Source organism: Ammospiza caudacuta, chromosome 1 (assembly GCF_027887145.1).
Source record: "Ammospiza caudacuta isolate bAmmCau1 chromosome 1, bAmmCau1.pri, whole genome shotgun sequence".
In the NCBI taxonomy this organism is placed as follows: Eukaryota; Metazoa; Chordata; class Aves; order Passeriformes; family Passerellidae; genus Ammospiza; species Ammospiza caudacuta.
In genome coordinates this window covers 25,626,569-25,646,310 of record NC_080593.1, presented here as the reverse complement: position 1 = coordinate 25,646,310, position 19,742 = coordinate 25,626,569, and the positions used below count along the sequence as shown (strand labels likewise).

Below are 19,742 nucleotides of genomic sequence, written 5' to 3'. Positions count from 1 at the left end.
GCAGAGGTTTAGAGCTATCTGGGTGTTCCTCAATCATGTGATAATTCTTCTGTCCACTTCCAGTTACTACAAAGCAGCATGTGTTAACTTTCATATCATGATGTTGATGCAGGGTAGAAATGTTCACCAAAGAATAATAATATAATAATTTATTTGGGCCAGAATATTTGAATGAACTGATGCTAAGGTATGGAGCAGAACAAGAACATAAAAGCTATTAAGTGTTTTCCTCTGATCCCTTTACAGTGAAAGGCAAATGCTACCCACACCTAATTAATTGACTGAATTACTCACATTGCTTCAGCTGTAACATCATGGTACGTTTAGGCTGCATCAGAGAGTAATTCTAATGGGGAAAACCAGTATTATCTTGTCAGGATCTTCCTGACAAGCACCTGTCCTTGCCTTACTGATGTATCACCATTCTACATGATTTATCCAGTACACAACCAAACTGTGTCTCTCAGAGCTCTTGAACCTTCTGAAGCTTCTGTTTCTTGGGAGATGACTCTAGCCAAGCATTTCACTTACCTGTCAGCTTTCCTGCCCAAAAACATCCCCCGCTCCCAGCTAGGACTGGACTGACCAAGAAGATGCTTTATGTGCATTGGTAGCGATGCAACAGAGTGCCCCATCCCTGAGGCTCACCAGGGAGCACAGGCAGCACCAGGCATGTGAACTTCACCAAAACCAGCCTCCTCCACCTCCTCCTGAAGCCAGAGACCTCCTCTGTGTGCAGATCCTCCAATCCATACAGCAGAGATTTGACAAACACAAGCTGTATTTCTGTGTTTTCCTAGAAACTGTGAAATTAGCAGCTTCACTGAACACTACTACTCTGAAACCTGTGACAGAACTCAGGAAGAGGAGATGTTCTGACCAGACATCTCTCAATGCTGTCAGAGCTCTGAGACAATCCCAGCAAGCAAGAAAGGATCAAAAAAATAGTGCATAAAAGTACAAATCAACATAAATTTCATTTTCAGATAAATTAACACCTTCTAGAACATTTGCTCTTTAAAGTTAGGGAAAAGGAAAGAAAAGGAAAAGGAAAAGGAAAAGGAGAAAAGGAAAGAAGCAGAGGAGAGAAGAAAAGGACAGATTTTGAGACAAAACTCCCAAATCTTTGAATGTGGCTTTTAAAGGAATCTATCCAGATGGTTGAAACAAGATATTGCAAGGTATTTCAAGAGTTTTGTATATTTCCCTCCTATCCATCTTTTTTATGGCTGAGAGTGTTTCAGCTGAATTTGTCCAAATCCCTGTATAGCTTCAGTTTCCCCAAAAAAAACACTTTCCAGCCAATGAATTATTCATTGAGGATATTTCACTTTATTTCTGGCTCCTTGCCTTTCCTGAAGCCTCTAAATCTTTGGGATGGGAGTGGACAAACTCTTCCTGTCTTCATCCCTCTAAGCTCTTGTCCATCACAGCTCTCCTTTGAGGGCAGTGGACGCTGCTGAGAAGGAATCAAAATGCAATTTCAGCAGCAGCAGTAGCCACCTCCACTTCAGAGGAACCAGTGTCCCAGAAGCTCAAAGGGAGCACAGCTGTCAATGTTGAACCTGCTCCATTTCCTTTTAATGACTGTACCTCATGGGCGTATTTCCCTGTCACTGAGACACTAGCTCATAACCTGCAGCTCTGATCACTGGTGAAATTATTGTGTGATCCTAGTCACCACTTAAGCAGTCACTCTTTTTTTTGGCATCACCTAGAGCTCAGAAGCCTCAAGGCAAAAGCAGCCATGGGAAGAACCTCCTCAGCATTGTCAGTGACCGCGAGGTTGCTGTGAAGGGGCAAAGTTCTCCAACCAGCACGGCCTGTAACGCCTCTGACCCACACATCCCATGGACACAGGTGTAGGTGGAGAACCGGACAAGGAGCAGCCAAGCCAGGGCTCACAAGATGTGCCAGAGCCTGTGGTGGCAGCGGCCCCGCCGCCCCGTGCCACACGCTGTTTCCAATTACACGCGTGCAGACGAGCCGGCATGGTGGTCCCAGATACACTCCAAGGGTGACGGGAGTTCCCCGTTCAAAAATCTGTGACCTATTCCAACACATCAAGGAAGCACAATGCTTTCTTATTTTTGTGTTAAGAACAAGCTTGTTCTGATCTAAATTGATGGCTTTCTTCTAGCTAATCACTGTGCTCCAAAAGGTCAGACATGTTCTGATTAACACGCATCTTTTGTTGGTTACATTCGGGCTTGTTGTTGTTTGGAGGCAAAGGGTGATCTTATTTTAGACAATACTGTTTACTTGTCTCTGCTTCCACAGAGCTGTATATGCCATAAAATCTCATATCTAGCAGGGAAAATAAAAACGATATAAAAATTGATGTTCCAAAATAGCCTGAAGCTATTACAATTTTTTAGAAGTGCAAGTTAAACACTCTTTGAAGAGATAGCTAATTAAAACTTAAAAAATACTCAGATTAATCTGAGTTTGTGGCAAGTCTGGTGAACTAGTGACTAAAATCTCAGGCTTCACACTAAGTTATTTGTGTATGTGGCTTATCACCATTTTAATATTCCTTCAATTATCACCATTTTAATATTCCTTCAATACAATTTAACAGCATCATCAAATAAACACAGCTTCAGGCAAATGTAGTTTTAGCTGTATTTTCTCTGAGCAAAATTTTCATCAACCTATACTGTCCGTATCTCTAAGTGCTGAAAAGAAATCTGCTGCAAATACTTCGAGCAATGGATTAACATCTGAATGAAGTTCTGACATTGTAGGTAAAAATGTGTTTCATGATGATAAACTATGTCTACTTGAACTTGATGATTTCTAAAAAGTAGAACAATCACTTGCAGAATGAGGATCGCAATGCAAACAACAATGAACAATTATAGTTCCCCTTTCAGAACTGATCCTATCCTTTGGAGTTCAACAGATGTTTTGTCACTATTGTTGAGGTGAAAACAGATATGAAAATGTAAATATTAAATATCTTAATACACACATAGAGCAGGCAGGAATGCACCTATTCTGGCCCTCGTCTTCCCCCCCAGAATCAGTTACAGGCTGCCTTTGATATTTTTCTCAACCTATATGAATATTTTATTTCCTGAAAAAGCCTATATTTTTTCAGGCAACACCCTATGCCACACACATGGATGGAAACAAAGTGGGAGGTAATATGCAGTGAAATGGCCACCAAAGTAACTAAGAGCACCCTCTCCACATAACTAAAGTACCACTGTATTTAACTCTTGGGAGAGCTGAGCATCACTGCTAACAATGGATGAAACCACTGGCAGGAACTCAAACCCCACATACTGCATGCAGATGATTTTAATAAGATACAGTGTTTAGACCACAAAGGATACACTCAAGAGTAGCTCTATATATATTTGTTTACTTAATTGAAGGGGTGGAATACCATAGGCAACCTAAATACTGCATTTATTCTATGCACAGCAGTCAGTCTAGTGTCACAGACACAATATACACCACTCTTCTATGAAGTTAATTACTTAGCCCTCAGCTAGATTAATGTCTGTTGTGATTTATTTCTTTACAATTCACCAGCAGGGTCTGATTTAACTAGTGCTGCCTTAGTAAAAAAAAAAGACAAACTATTAGCTTATATCAAAACCCCCCAACTTAAACAAAAACAGAATCAATTTTCAGCAAACTCTGACTTTTTTCTTCTAAGAAGAACAGTAACTTCTGAATTGTTACACAATTGATACTAAATTATGTTTTGAATACCAAGATAACAACAGTGTTATTTTAATAATTTATATATAATGTGCAAAGATATGCTGTACAAAGGGCCTACATAGGAACTGAACATTTGAATGCTCATTAATTCTTTTCCAAACTTAGTACTCTTTGTCTGCATCAGTCATCTTGATGCCAGTCTAACAGGAGCACAAAACAAAACAAGGCCTGTAAATTATACATACATGACACATAAATGCATGTTAACAGAACATTAAGACTGCAGACTGTAACACTTCAAAGATAGGAAATGTCAGAGTTAAGACTAACTCCCTCAATGTAAGCATGTTATTAATTTTGTGTTATGGTACTGTCTTTAATCTTTAAAAAAAAAAAAAAAAAAAAGAGAAGTAAGAAACAACAAAACCTGTGCTAGAAGCAAACACCAATTATGGAAAACTTCAGTCTGAAGAATTACAACTTGATAGGGCATACAGAAAAGAAAACAAGGAAGTGGGAAGTATCTTTAATTGTAGACAATGCTACAGTTCCACCTCCAAAACCAGAGTTGGCTTAGGCTCTTCTGAGTTAACCAGGAATGATGTCCAAGCTATCAAACAGATTTTGCCTCCCTCAACTAACGTATCAAAATGCTGCACTTGGTGTCAACTACAAAGGATAAAATTCAGTAATCATCAGTCATCCTGAAAGAATGGACTTCAAACTGAAATTTCAAAAACTTTTATTTCCTTAAATCACCTCTTATTTTTAAAATACTGTGGCTGACTACAAGTTTATAGCTTGTTCTTGAGCCTACTGCTTTCACCAGTCATATTGGGAGGAGCCTCTCTTACGCATCTCCCTCAAGGGATACTTTCAGTGGCAGAGAGTATTGGCCTGTAAGACCTTAGAAACAAAAGAGGGAATCAGCACAAAGAGCAGAAAGAGCATCTGCCATGCTTGAGGAAAGCTCACAATTCTGCTTCAACAGAGGTGGTGCCCTAAGCAACAAAGTTCTTGCAGTTCCTGTCATTCCGTTTCTTCTGTAATGCCACCAATTTACAGGTGGATTGACAAAAACAGTGAGGCATGCTGCCTGCCCTCACCTCCCATGGGGATCTCAGCCCTGCTCCAATTGTCATTTCTTAAAGTCAGTGAAAAGTCCTGGAATTTTTTAAATGTGTTTCAGGACATTTAACATTTGGACCTAAGGCATCAGGATTCCTCCTCTACCAAATTCTGCTATCAGTTGTCATCATTGCACAAGAAAGCCTAGAAACACTAAATGAACTGAACTAGAAGGTAAGGAGCCCTCGACCTGTTCTTTCCAATACCTACTTTTTTTTTTTTTTTTTACTGACAACTACATTGATTGGGAGAATGGGTTCTTCATTCTCACTTGAAACACCAAAGCTTCAGCTTGTGGGGTGGCTGCACTGGCAAAGGTGCCTCCCTGGAAAATCAGCTACATGAAGGACTGTTGCCTGAGGGAAGACATAAATCATACTCAGCTCAGCTTGCTTCCCCTCCAGACCAAGCTGGCCATGTCCATGCCATGATTCACACCAGGAAACCTGTCAGAACAGGAACTGTAAAGGACTTCTGCCACAGCTGGCAAATGGACTCTCACCACAGCAGCTTATAAACTGTTCAAAGATTTTAGGCAGCAGGAGACTTGATGCCTTCTCTGAGATTTTGTACGCATCCTGTTATCTGCAAGAGCTCATCCATCATGAAATAGCAGTGAGTTTTAATTTGTTGTTTCTTTTTTTTTTTCCATTTCAGACACAGAATCTTCCATCACTTCAGGCACTGCAGTATAGATTTCACATTTAAATTACACACAGAACATTGAATTTTAGCTGCAAAATAGGATGTATTAAGGCCCAGAGTTATCCTCAGTTGATATTTTAACTGTTACTTTCCAAGTCACGAATTAAGTATTTTTTATATGTTCAAAATACAGACCATTCTGCAACCCATAAAGATTGAAAACATAGTTAAGGATTCTCAAAATGAAAACTGCTACTGGATGTGACAGGTTGAAACCACAGAAGCCCCCTGAAAAAAAAATTAATTATACAAAACATCTCTTGTCTCAGAAGTGTTCTAACACCACAATAACAAGTCATGGATTTCTATGACATTTGCAAATTGCTGCACACAAATTGAGCTTAAACTAAATTTCATACTTGGCAATTCTCCTCTTCCATACTCTCTGTTACTTAAAGCTATGGACATTTTTCAGTACCATTTCTTTTTACATCAGAAAGGGGGTAAAAAAATTAAGAGAAAATGCCACCCAATAGACTAACTAGATATTTAAAATACATACTCTGTGACACAGCTAACATGCACTGACTACAGCTGTGGTCCCCCACAATACAGGGTTAGGATAGAGGCAGACCAGCTAAAGCTGTCTCAGCTACAGCTACCACAGAAAGCCTGGACCCAGATTCTCTTTCTCACTAAGCCTCTTGACAAGTTTTCAGGAGAAGCAGTAACTGAGGAACAAGAAGTGAAGCCTGAGTGGTGTCCATGTGCACAGATGGGTATGTCCCATCTGGGCTTCCCTTTGCTCTTTTTCTCTTGCCCTTTGCAGCACTTCCCAGCTCAGCAGGAAAACACCAGCAGGAAGACTGTCACACAGAGCTCTCCCTTCTCCCGCTCCTGCAGGCTGCACTGTGCAGAAAGGGAATGATCTCTTACAGATTCTCTTCTGCTGCTCTCATCACTTTGTTATCTGAGTGCCTTCCAATAGTGTATTAAGCTACATGATTAACTCCTGTCACATGTGGTTTGTTCTCTCTGATCCTCTCTGCAGGGGGAGGATCTGGGCCTTTGCAAAGGAAAAGGAAACATAAGTCAGCTTTAAAAGTAGTGTGCAAATGAATAAAAAGGACTAGGGCCAGAGTTTTGTTGGTTGGTTGACTAGGTTTCTTAAGGTTTTTATTTCATATGATGAGAAGCTGAATAATTCTTCTAAAAGATATTTGTATCATTGGAAACTCCTGTCTTTTTACCCCATGAAATTCAGTGGGGAGCTACTAAGCTGTCTCTGGAGAACTGCTGAAATATTTCATCCTAAGCAAGAGGAAGCTAAGAATAAAGAACCAAATGAATTTTTAAGATGACCATTTAAAACCCCCACCCTTTCTGCCTGTTTTCACTAATACCTATTTAATTCCCCTGCCTAATCAACAAACGAGAAAAAGAGATACTTTCATAAAAAATCTGACATTTCCTCCTTTAATTCTAACAAGTAACATTCAGACAGTAAAATGGTAGTAGAATTTCATGTCCATTTATCCAGAGAGAGAAACAGAAGAAACTGTTGTTGTCAGGATCAACCAAACATCTGGGCACGGGCAGGAGAGTGACCCTGTCCAGCAGGTGTGACCCAGGTCTGCATCACACACAAGCACACCACAAAATCCTGGGGACAGGCTCCACTGTGAGAGGATGTTTGTCCCACTGTCTCCACCTGCTCTGGGACTTCAGCCTTCTGATAGTTAAAAATATTCTTCTAATTTTTGACCCAAATGAATACATGGCCAGCTTGCAGCCACGTGTGCTGGTGGCAGCATGTCCCCAGCTCCACTGGTCTCCTCCTCTGGGCTCCAGGCACTCTGCAAGGACATGGAACATCTATATTGCCACCAGGCTCATGCTTCCCTGGCTTAGTCACACCAAGCTCTTCTGTCCCTTTCTACAAGCTGCTCTCCTCACCCCATAACCCACATCCATATCCCTCTCTGACACATTTCAAGAGTTCTTTTTTAAAATAAAATACTTTTTAAAACATAAGAATAAGGGATTTTGCACTCCAATGCAAAGTAGAATATGACCTGGAAGAGATAAATGGAAAAAAAAAGGGGAAAAATAGATAATAGAAGGTGGATGAGAGGCTGCTTCTTTTATAACCAAAAGTGCAAAGAGCATTTGCACAGTTTTGATCTTTTAAACAACACCAGTTTTATGAAGCTGCTTTGTAAGTCTGAAACCCATGATGAGGGAGCCTGAGAAGGGCAGAGAGCCAGTGATGCCACATGATACGCAAGAGGTGGCAGAGAAAGGGAAGCACAAGGGCCCAGGCTGGCACTGGAGATAAAGATCTCCAATCCTCAGTAACCAGCCCTAGGTAACTCAGATTAATTAGGTCACGGCTCAGTTTTCCCTCTTGAAAAGTACCTCCCTAATAAAGATTGTTATTAGGAACATAAGCCTCCATTCCAGCTCCTTTAAGTACCCAAACAGACTGAAATAACAAGGCAACTCATATCCCTTTCCATTTCTTATCAGACTAATACAACTTCACTGACAAGCAAACAGCCATCAATAGGTGTGTATAGGGAAATCTATACTCAGGGGTATAAACTTATGCATTTCTATGTATGGATGTAGCTAAGCCTCATTTTAAACTGTAGAAGTATATAAACACTTGGTTTTAACTTACCAACATAACATTGTTTTTCTACAGAGGAATAAACCAGTGCTTACATAAAGACCTCAAAGCACTCACAGTAACCTAAAGTAATGAATATTGTAATGAGAAACACAAGTATTTAGGGTGATAATGACTGGACTTTGCTCTACTTAGATCAGCTCACCCCCTATGGAGGCTACCAAAGCTTAAAGATTTTATCACCCTAGTAATCAGCAATGGGTAATGGCCTTCATAAAACACAGTAATTAAATTGACTGATTTCAAACTAGTGCATTTTTTTCATTAGGGAGTTCTTATTTAACCTACTTCAAAAATCCCTTTGTGAATACAGACTATATCAGTCAAAATTGAAATGATGAGGGACGAGGAGCTTGTTCTGCTCAATATTTCAGACATTATTCAAGTAAAAAGCTGAAGTTCTGGGTATTTTTTTTTTTTTGCCATCCCTAAATGCTTCCAGTTTTAAAATCTTTCAACTTATAAAACTGGGGGGAAAGAGGAAGCAAATCAAAACCATAGTTCTTTACATTTTCCAACAATTCTTAAGAGATTCTGCTTTGTTAAAACATGTTTTTAGAATTCTCTGAGGCCAGGGTTCCAACCTCCCTAACAGAAATATCAACGGTGAAATTTAATTATCCTGTATGCCTGGATTCTGCATGTTGTCATAATGACTCTGTCTTACTTAATCTTTGAATGTTTTTGAATAAAACTTGGTTGTAAGCACAACCCCTTATTATTGCTCAAATTTGCCTTCATGATATGTGTGTGAGCCATTTATCTGTGTTCCACGAATACTTGTAACTCAACACAGATTTTAAAATAAAATGTTTTATGGTGAGTCTCAACTCTGCTTTTGTGGCAAAAACATTTCCCAACTCAATATATGCTCTACAGAAGCTTCATGATGGCAAAAGCAAACCTACTGGAAAATCTACATGAATAACTACGTGACACAAAATCTAGCTTTGTATTTCTCTCTCTGGGCTACAGCAGCCTTTAAGTGCTGAAAGAGATGCTGGATATGTCTTTTCTGTATGAAATCTACAGTGAAACACAAGACAGAAATCTACAGTGAAACACAAGACAGAAGTACAAAGTACAAATGGTTCCCCACTCTAGCCAGAAAAAAAAGTGACTCAATAGTCATACCAAAATGTGAGAGCTGGTCACAAATATACTTTTGTTTCTGTCTAGAACCCTAAAAATCTCAGAGCAGCTGTTAAAGGCTGCTGGAATCAAAGAAAATTATTTTATAGGCACCAGTGGGATATCCTTACTATACCACTTCATCCATGTACTTCAGGGCAGTTACCAGCTCCTCCCTCACTGGTCATGTACTTGAAAATGAGATATGGGATTAACACCTATGATGGAGCAAATGGGGAAATACACAAACAACCTAAAAGAGCAGTCCTAAAAAGGCTTAAGGCAGTATTAACTCTGAAACCTAACAAAGTCACATAAACATCCACAGGATTCTGATGTCACTTCAAGGAAACAAAGACAGAGATAACAACCGTACAAAGAATCCCAGGAAACTGCTTTGTTGGCAGAGCCAGTCTTCCTGGATGGTTTTGAGAAAGACATTTTCTTACTTCTCTCCAGTCCACCAGTCACACTAGATGCCTGTTAAAAGCATGACTAGAACTAACTGTCTGAAAGACTGCCAAACAGATGCAATAGCTTGTCCTGTAACCACTTTAGCAAAATAATGTGCTGCATTATGCTCCTTGTGATTGCAGTTTCAAATTCTGTGATCCTATGCTGCAAACTTGTTTTATATTTGATTAGAATGAAATAATAAGTCATTGACTCACAGTTTCTATCTACATACTCAGAGTGCAAGCAGAATATGACCTGGAATAGATAAATGGGGAAAAAAAAAGAAATAATAGAAGGTGGATGAGAAGCTGCTTCTTTTACAAGCAAAGGGACAAAGAGCATTTGCAATAAGCACGGTAAGCAACAAACATGGTTGTTAGAGAATATTTATGACAGCAGGCACTGTGTAACATCACTGAAGCTTGCACAATGGGAGCAAGCTTTCTAGAAATCAGATCTGCAAAACAGACATGCAGTTAGGTCTAACTATCAATCACCTGAACATGTGAATAAATCTATAGGCAGTGGTCCATGTTCTGTTAAAATCAGCTTCTACCATACAGAAAACTTGCTGCCAGTAAAGAAGCCATAAGGCCAAAGGAGCTAAAACATATTATACAAGCTATCATAATAATAATATCACAACTACTCTGCCAGCAGAAGTTTGAAATGTTAGATCTTACAGAGATTAGTGTATATACAATGATTGGTTATGTGTACCAGTTTAAGATCCCATCACACTGAAACAATTGGATTTTTGAGTGTTTGGGTTTTTATTTCATTTCATAATTCACATTCTTTAAAACAGTGCTTACTGATCCACAAGAGCACAGCTATATGGACTGTTTAAGTCTCCTCTCTGCTGGAATTGTGTGTGTGTAACTCCCATTAATGCTAATGGGCATAAAGCACAAGCATAGAGGAGAAAATAGACCCCTCACTGTGAAAATAAATGTGTTCAGTTATTTTCAGATGTGATGCCAAAATCAAACAACTAAAACTACATAGTCAAAGGAGATAACACTATATAGCCTAACTGAAAGTGTCACCATTATTTTTAACTCCCTGGTCATGGACCCTGCCATGTTCTTCATGTGTCTGACATTTCTTGTTGTCATAAAGACCATGACTGGATAATATATCAACATGGGTCAAATCCTAAATTCTTACACAAGTGAAAACAGCCTCGATCCCTCACTCCTTACCTTCACAAAGGATGCAAGGTTAGGCCTTATGTCTTATGTTCTTCACTAGGTCATATGTTTTCTTTTTATACCATATGGGTTAATAGCAGCAGTAAACTTTACTGCTCTCTAGGATAGTTCCTTAAAACTGTGATGAATCTATCAAAGTAAAAATTCCAATCACTTAATTTTTTCCTTAATGGTGGATAGCCTGATGTTTTCTGCTCTGATTAAAATTCACAGAATCAATGCTGTCTAAGAAACAGGTAAGAAAAACTGTTTATCTCGTAAGGTGTAATTCAAAGATATGATGCTGTACTAAAATACAAATATAGTATTTTTTTCTTCTGCTGGAACCAGTGCTTTATGAGTTTACAGCTGATCTAATGTGACATTTGGAACAGCTACAAGCAAACAAAGGTTTTTAAAAGGGTGCAGTATAAGTGGAGCATTAATGATTTTAGTGAGTGTATTTAGGGTCTTTGTAAAGTGGCCTGCTGACTTTCTAATGCAAGTAATCACACCCATCTTCCCAAATCAGGGAGATGCACCTTCAAACAAGTGGAGGCTACTGAGTTATCAGCCAGGCAGAGATGAGTTCTTCCAGTGATGAGGCCTTTTCAGAAGATGATGTTGTAGGAGACGAGGAGAGTGCTGCTGCTGAAAGGTCAACTTTCACAGCTTAGTGCCAGGATTTGCAATAGTGCTGGGTCAAATAGGAAAGTTAGCTGCTGCTGGGTGCTGTATAGTCCAGCTTCCAGCCCCCTGACCCCAGCTACATGCTCACTCATCTACTCATCTACTCCCACTTGAGTAATTTCATGGAGAAAAACAGCCCAAAGAAAACAAAACAAAACAATAAATAAATACATCTCTACTGATCTGTATTTCTCTGCACAATATGGGTGGTGACAAGCCCTTCTACCTGCACAAAAACTGGGCAGCAAGGCATGTGGCTAAGGATGGCTGGCAGGAGAAGAACTTTTCTTTTTAAACTGTTAGAGCAGCCCCATCAGATCCCAGAATCAAACCCCTACAAAAAGGACAGTCAAAGGAGGACCCCAGCTGAGCCAGAAACTGGCCAGTGTCTGGACAGTGAAGTAAAGCAAAATCCTTAAAGGCTGCCATGTTTGCGTAGCAGACACTCCCAAGAGTGTACGTGCTCTGTGAATCCCCCATGCATCACGCCTGAGGACAGCTAAGGATGGAATCTCTCACCAAAGAGCTCTTCACAGACTGCCCCACAGGCTTCATGACCCAAGAGGCTGCTACTCACTGTCCATGCCCTTGGTTCCAGGCTCTTGATCTGCAGAGTATTTCTGTATCTCACTTGAGGCAACAGTTGGGCTAGAGAATATATGAGCACCCTTCTCTTTTAAACCAGAAAAAGACACTAACGAACACAGCAGCCCCAGCAGTGCTGCAGGCCAGATGATTTCTAAATTTCATGCAGGAATTACTGCAGAGAGACTGATACTGCCTGACTGAACCAGGAGACAAATTAATGAGCTCCTTCATTCATTACAGCAGGGCAGAATTGGCAATGGTCTCTCAGCAGCCTTGTGGAGAGACATCCATGGCTTTACTTAAGCACATAGGGAGCTGAGGTGGAGACACTGAGCCTCTGCAACATCCCTGAAGCAGAACTCTTTATGTTACACTGAACTGGACTCACACAAATCAATACTGTTGAACGACTCTGTTTTCTTTTTCAAGTAATAGAAGCATGTCTTTCTTTTTTATTTGAGTGTATCACTATGACTCATCTTGCAAGATGACGTCTTATTATACACAGGAAAGGTCAAAAACTTCAATATTGCTACTTCTGCATAGAACACTATTTTCTTTAGGGTGAGCTTGCAGGAGTAAATGGTCCTATGAATGATTTGGTGTATGATATGCAAAAAGAGACATTTCTACAGCCTGTCTAGACTCTCAGACAAGATCAGACTGTGCTGTCATCAAAGACATTTCCACAGCCTGTCGTATCACTTGAAAGACAGAACAATCATGCAAAACAAAAAATAAATAAAAACAGCTGACCTGCCAGTGTCACAGTGGAAATCTGAGCACAGTAACCTTAGACAATTTAGAGATTATGCTAACAACATGGCAAGAAGTTTCAGCAAACATTTGTGAGGAAGGGCAACTCCTGCACTAGCGAATGAAATCCAAAAATATGAGTCATGCACAAGCAATTTTGCTATGGGCCATAAAATCACTGTATGAGAGTTACAGATTATTCTGTATGCATTCTATAATGTTTCCCTACTGTGTAGAGATGCGTATCTCTATATCCTATCACAGATAATGATGGAAAACAAATTCTCTACATAAAAGCTGATTGCTCAGAGATTCACCCTTACCTGTTCCAAGGGATTATAATGCCAATGGAACACTTTTATACTGCATTCATCAACAAAGAGTTAGATTCATCACTGCCAAACACACTGCAGCTTAGACGCTTGTTATAAGATGTAGCAGGGTGAATTGAGAGCAGCTTTAGACACAGAATATGCATCCTGCTATAGTCTATCATGCATGCCCCTACTATCCTTCAGAATGACACCTCTCATTTCCTCCTGTTAGTACTTTTGCACATATTCAGACATATGAAGCAGTATCAAAAGAACAGATGCATTCTATGCACGTCAGGCTGAGAAAAACTTACAGCAATAAGCCAGTCATAAAATAAGAGATACTGGAGTATAAAAGGTGAACCCTTTAGGACCAATTTTAGAACAGCACTGCCTCTTTTTGCACCTCAATTTTTTCTTTATCTTCTTCTAACTTTTTCCAAATGCACCCACAGGATGATTATAAAAAAAACAGTTTGAAAAAGACTGGAAGCTTTTAAGAGAGACTTCTCTCATGAGACTTCAACAAGTTAACTCTTTTGCAAGGTAGCTTTACAATTAACACACTGTTGGCAACCGAAATTCAATGAGGACTCCACTGAAAGAGTAAGACAGATTTCTTTCTTCAACTTGGATGTGGCAGTCTCCAGGAGTTGAGCTTAGAAACAAACACAAAACCCCAACAAAACAAACAAAGCGCAAAAGAATCCCAACAGAAGATACCTCTCCAACATCATAGACCCATATGCGGCCTTCTGAGTCACCAACTGCGACCTCCTTGCCAGCCTGGGCCCAGCGCACGCGGTTCAGGGCAGACGCTCCCTCTATGGTGACACTGGCTGTGGGGACCTGTCAAAACAATAGCAACAGGAAGGACAATAAAATCACACTGCCTACAAACCCAGGGGTCAGTTTTGGATGTCCTGGATGAGTCAAAGTCCCGTGGCATTGCTGGAAGCAGCAATCAACTCTCATTGGGGTGAGAGAAAAAAGCAAAAGGACTCACTGTTTCTTTGATGATGTGCTAAAAAGAGGGAAGAATAAGAGATTGCTTGGAATGAAGGGTAAAGGGCAGTAAGTGAAACCATGTTTTCCCCCTTAGTCCTGGAAACTACCTACTTTTTTTTTTTTCTCAAAAGTCACTAAGATGGCCAAGAACCAACTGAGAGCAGGATTTGGCATCAGTCCTGGCCTAGTTTCTGACTCAAGCCCAGATAACCTGACAGTCAGCAGACACATTTCTGCATTCATGCTGACACATCCTTTGAATCCATACTCACCTCTGTGGCTGGATGCAGAGGTTGAAACTCAGGTATTCTATCAGAAAAGTCCTGAGCTAATCACTTTAGAGTGAGGACATGGCACAAGTGAGAACAGCTGAGCTGACATTTTGAAACTCCTACAATATATTCCCACAATCCTCTTTTACATCCCCAGGACATTACTTCTGCTTTAAATACACCTGGATGCTGTCTAATTCCTAAACCCCCTCCCTGCCCCAAGTCAACCAACTTAACAGGTGATCCACAAGAACACATGAGAATTCTGGTTAATGCGTGGGATGAATAAAGCAATGAACATGATCTCAAGAGAAGTATTTGTCATCTACGCTGGAATGAGGGCATCAAAAGATGCTGCAGGAGGAAGGAACTGTGTGGGTGTTTGTCCCAGATAGGTGGATCACTCCGTTGATTTAGGTCACCTCATATGACAAATGACAGTAACCTGCAAGCCTACTAATGCTCCACCCAGCTGCCTTTAATAGGAGAGAACCTGCCCAAGCAAGGAGCCTGGAACTTGGCATAGCAGCCTTCCAAACAAGGGCTTTAGTTTCAGTGCCTTTTAGGTCAAGGTAAATGGGATAGGATAGCTGCAAAAACAACTCCTCCGCCACATCCATCTGGTGGGAAAAGGTTTTGGTAACATGTGAGATGACAAGGAGTGTCCCAGGATCTATAAATGGACATAGAATGGAGAGCAGTCCAGGTTAAAAAGAGGTAGCTGGACAAGAACCGGAGTCCTGGCTACCCTGGGAGGAGTGACAGGTACTGCTTCTGTCCCCATTGGCAGTACAGAGCAGCAGGAGCAGGAAGAAAGCAGTCTGAAGGTCATACTAAACCCTGGTCTGAACAATGACAAACCAACAAGATTAACAAAACCAGTACTTTGCTGACTTCATCTCGGTTCTCTGACTGTGAGAACCGAGACGGGTCTAAAGATCCTGGACAAAAATAATTTTAAAATGAACATTGTACAGCTGCTATGCCAGTCTCCTCCTCAGCCCTAATGCCTTCATTGTGTCACATCAGATGAGTGACAGCAGCAGTGACAGCAGGAAGCCAAACCTCTGCAGACTTGCTGACACTCTCGTTGCAGCCGCAACGCGTGCACTGCCACGCCAGCAGCTGGACAAGCACCGGGAATCTGGGCTGCTTCCCTTGCCTCTGCCCCTGGAGGCTCCCTGCTCCCCCTCACCAACCCTGACACCAGCCTGCCAAACCAGCTGGCACCTCAAGGGCAAGGATTCTGCCACAGCTAAAGCATCACCTTGGCAAAGGGCTTCACAGCAGTGTCCTGAGCCCCACAAGAGAAATGCAGGAGGATTTTGTTTGCAGGACGATGAATGATGTAGAAATAATGCTGGATACCAATCAGAAAGCAGATACCATCCTCCCCCCTTCTAGGAAGCCATTCAAATGCAAATAACTACTGGACTCATCTCCCCATTGTGCAAGGCCTAGGTCCTGTCCAAGGCAGTATTACCCAAAAAAGCTGGCATGCACAAACTCCTTGTCCCGGGTCTGTTACCTAAGAAGAGTCAATGGCCGTAAGCTGACATGGAGTCATTGATCCATGATAAAAATCACAGTAGAAAACAAGCAAGTTTTAGTGCTGTGATCATGGATTTCTGAGGAAAAAAAAATCCAGACAAAGTTAATTTCATAACATTTGGGAATGGGTTTTTTCAAACAGCTAAATGCCAGATTTTAGAGGACTAAGCCACTAACCAGCTACATTTCTCAGAAAACTGCAGATCGCAGATATATGTTTCATGTGCAAATATACAGTGCATATTTAAGGCATTGAATTTTCACAAAATCTTTCAGGAGGCTGTAATACATAACTCTAGAGCTGGGGTTTGGTTTAGGTTTTTGTTTTTGGGGGTTTACTTTTTGTTGTTGTTAATACAGCATTCTTTCAGTGTTCCATATAAAAATAAGCACGAATGCCACAGACACAAGATACAACCCATGCTTTTTTCAAAACCTAACGGTTTTGAAAAATCCTGTTACTAATCCACAAAGCTATCTAGCAAAATAAAAAGCAATACTGAAACAGTCTTTAAAAATCCAAAGAAAATGCCTTTTCTCCAGTGATACGGAGAGAAATAGTCAAACCACAGTATCTTAAAATAGATTTGTCTGTTCTCAGTAGTGATAGTTTAAATTACATACGCCTATTTTAGACTTCAAGGTAAGAGTTTATTTATAATGGTAGCATTATGTTTTTAAAATCACATTTGAAATACCTTCCAAATTCTCTGAAGTTGGTGCTTGTCAGATTTTACACAATTTTGAAATGAAATTTTAACAGATAACAGATTAAGAAAGATGCAGTCAGAAAAACCTGCATGATAAGAATACAACTTTTTATTATTATTTTCATTGCCTATGTAGTGTCAAAACCTGCTTGCAAATACATCTGTTACCTGTTTCTAGATGTAGACACCATCCTCACACTTTAAAAGCTAAGGCACAACATAGAAAAATCCCAAGAAACATCTGACAGGATAACACAGAAGAAATAAGCGACTTCGTAAGTCAGTTTCGTATCAGCACATACATAAATAAGACTCATCAAGCACCCAGAGATCTTCTCCAATCTTGATCAAAAAATAAATATTACGAATACATCAGTAAGAAATCAGCATTTGCTATCCTGAAGCTTTCTGCAAACCTCACTACACTGATCCAGAAAAATAATATTCAGTTTGCAAAAGAATGATGGAGTGGGTAAGGATTTTTTTCTTTTCAACTTTTTGTAATATGCATTTATCAGATATAAAATAAAACATGATGACTTTCCTTGCTATTACAAAAATAATTCCTGATATGCAGAAATAAACATGAAGTACACCAATAGCCTTGCAACTCTGCAACGAGATTTTGAAAATAATTATTACACTGATTAAATCCTTGGTACAGTCCGATCATCTAAGTTATTTGGTCAGAAAGCATCTAGCTCTCAGGAAAAATGTTTCCAATAAATACAGAGAGCAACACTAGTGGAAACTCTGCTGAGATTCAAAAATTTGAAGATAGCATATTGTAACTTAACCTAGGTGTTTTCTTAATTGATTTTCAAAATGATACCTAAATATTAATGCGGCTTATTCTCCAAATTAAACAAAGCCAGGACTCCTTAATAACAATCACATCTAGTTCTTACACAGAGATTTTTATCAATAGCTAGCAGTTAAACACAGTAATAGACCTGTCATTTTCTACTGTCTTCACAAATACTTTGACATCACATATCTGACATCTAAAAGTAATAACGATCTAAAAAATAGGTGTTTCAAGATCTCTTATTACAAAGGCAGAAGTGCTGACAAGGAGTTTTTCTTAGCAAATAGCTGGGCAGACTTAAACGGCATAATCAATTACAGAAATCTGGAAAAATATTAGCTAATTATGACCTACCAGATAGAGGGTAAAAGCAGACAACGATCACTTTCAGTTACAATTCTTAGAAGAACTATTTGCAGTTCTCTCTTTCAGAGATACTTTTGTTGCTTCTCCTGCATAAAAAAACTTCATGTCTATTCAGACTCTACCAGTTTATCATTTATCCTGATTTTTTATTTGTTTCATCACTGCTCAGTAAGGAAAGCAAATTATATTTCTGTGTCCAGAGACCCAAATTTGATTCTCACAAAAACACAAAGCTCGGATACCATGGAAATAATTCCAGTCTGATCCTACATGAGAGCTGATTTTGACCTCTGAAAACGGAAATAATTTGTGAAATCAGGGGGTGGCCTTGCATGCAGAATAAAAGCAGGATGAAGCTTGAAATTAATTCCTTTTTTTGATGTTCCTATATATTTATATGTAAACAGACTGAAAGCAGCAGCGGTTTGCTACGTACAGCCTTATTATTGATGGGAATGGGATCAAGCAGTCCAGACTAATTTTTTGGAAAGAAATTATGGTCTCTTTGAGTAAAATGGCAAAACATCAGTTGATTTCAATTTCAGCCCTGGTACTTGGGGGGAAAGGTTGTTTTTTTTCTTCTCAAAATGCTGGGTTTTATGCTCTGTGTTTAAGCCTGCATTAATGAGAACACCTGAAGGATATGTCCCTCCCTTCCCAAAATAAATTCTTAGGAGACTCCTCCTGAATATCCTCCAGCTGTATGTGCTCTAATTAAAAAGGCTGCACTGCTTCCTGCTCAGAGCACTTCAAAAGGCCTCAGTGCTCCCCTTGACAGTGCAGTGCCCAGTGCTGGCTCCTCTTACCTGTCCGTGCTTATTTATGGCCAGCACCACTCACTGGAAGCCATAAACTGCACCCGTATTTTACTCTGACTGAAACGCACAGCAGGTTTATGTGAAAGGTATATTAATGATCCAACTAATCTTAGAAAAAAATAAAATTAAAAATAGGGTGTAAGGAGGAAAATACTGCCACTTGCTCTTCCATCTTCTCTTTTTTTTGGGACATAAAAAGAAACTCACCAGTTAATATGTGGCCTTTTATTTTTTTACAGTTTTTTTCTGTTTGTTCTTAGTTTTACATTGCATTAAGTAAAACAAAGGGAGACTTAGTGCGTGGAAAAATACTTCAAGTTTTGTGCTGGAAAATTATTACTGGCCATCTAAGATTGACCTCAGGTGATAACAGGTTTTCTGAAAATCATTTTGGGGTGAGACTCAAATCCAAAAAAAAATAGTATCAATTTAAGCCTCTGGTGTTTTTAAAAATTGTAAATAATAAGAGGAAAAACCCGAGGTTTGGCACATTTAGAAAGATACTTTTTAAAATACAGTGTTTATCAGTCTCAATCTTTGCTAAAAGTCTTCTGATTAATCCTTTCTCACTACTGAAATTCAAACACGAGACCTTTTCTTTCCAATGGTCCCCACTACTTAGCTAATAGCAGTGAAAAGAAAAGGTAGTTATTTGCATTTGTACCTTTAAGTTCTACAGCAAAGTTTAAAGATAAAAATAAGGGTGAGGGTGTAAAGCCCCAAATAACGTGTGAGAGAGATGCCCTGTGCTTTAGAAGACAGAAGCAGGGTACCAAGCGCCTCAAAGGCAGGATGCGAGGGGAGATGCAGGGCCACACGCTCGGTTTCTGACACGCCGGAGGGGCTGGCACGGGGCCTCCAAGTTCCAGTCCCCAGAGCCTGTGGCACAGAGGGTGGCACATTCAGAGGGAGAGCAAGTCTCGCCGTCCAACACGAGC

The 19,742-nt window shown here is 39.9% G+C and overlaps 1 protein-coding gene across 4 annotated transcripts in view; it reads right to left on the bottom strand.

Annotated features, from left to right (window-relative positions):
* The window catches only part of DYNC1I1 (dynein cytoplasmic 1 intermediate chain 1), a 186,439-nt gene that overhangs the window by 4,262 nt on the left and 162,435 nt on the right, over positions 1-19,742 (bottom strand). For all 4 annotated transcript variants that reach the window (XM_058825604.1, XM_058825619.1, XM_058825626.1 and 1 more), the window contains exon 16: positions 13,995-14,120. In XM_058825604.1, the coding sequence (XP_058681587.1) occupies positions 13,995-14,120 (126 nt within the window). The remainder of the gene's footprint in view (positions 1-13,994; positions 14,121-19,742) is intronic.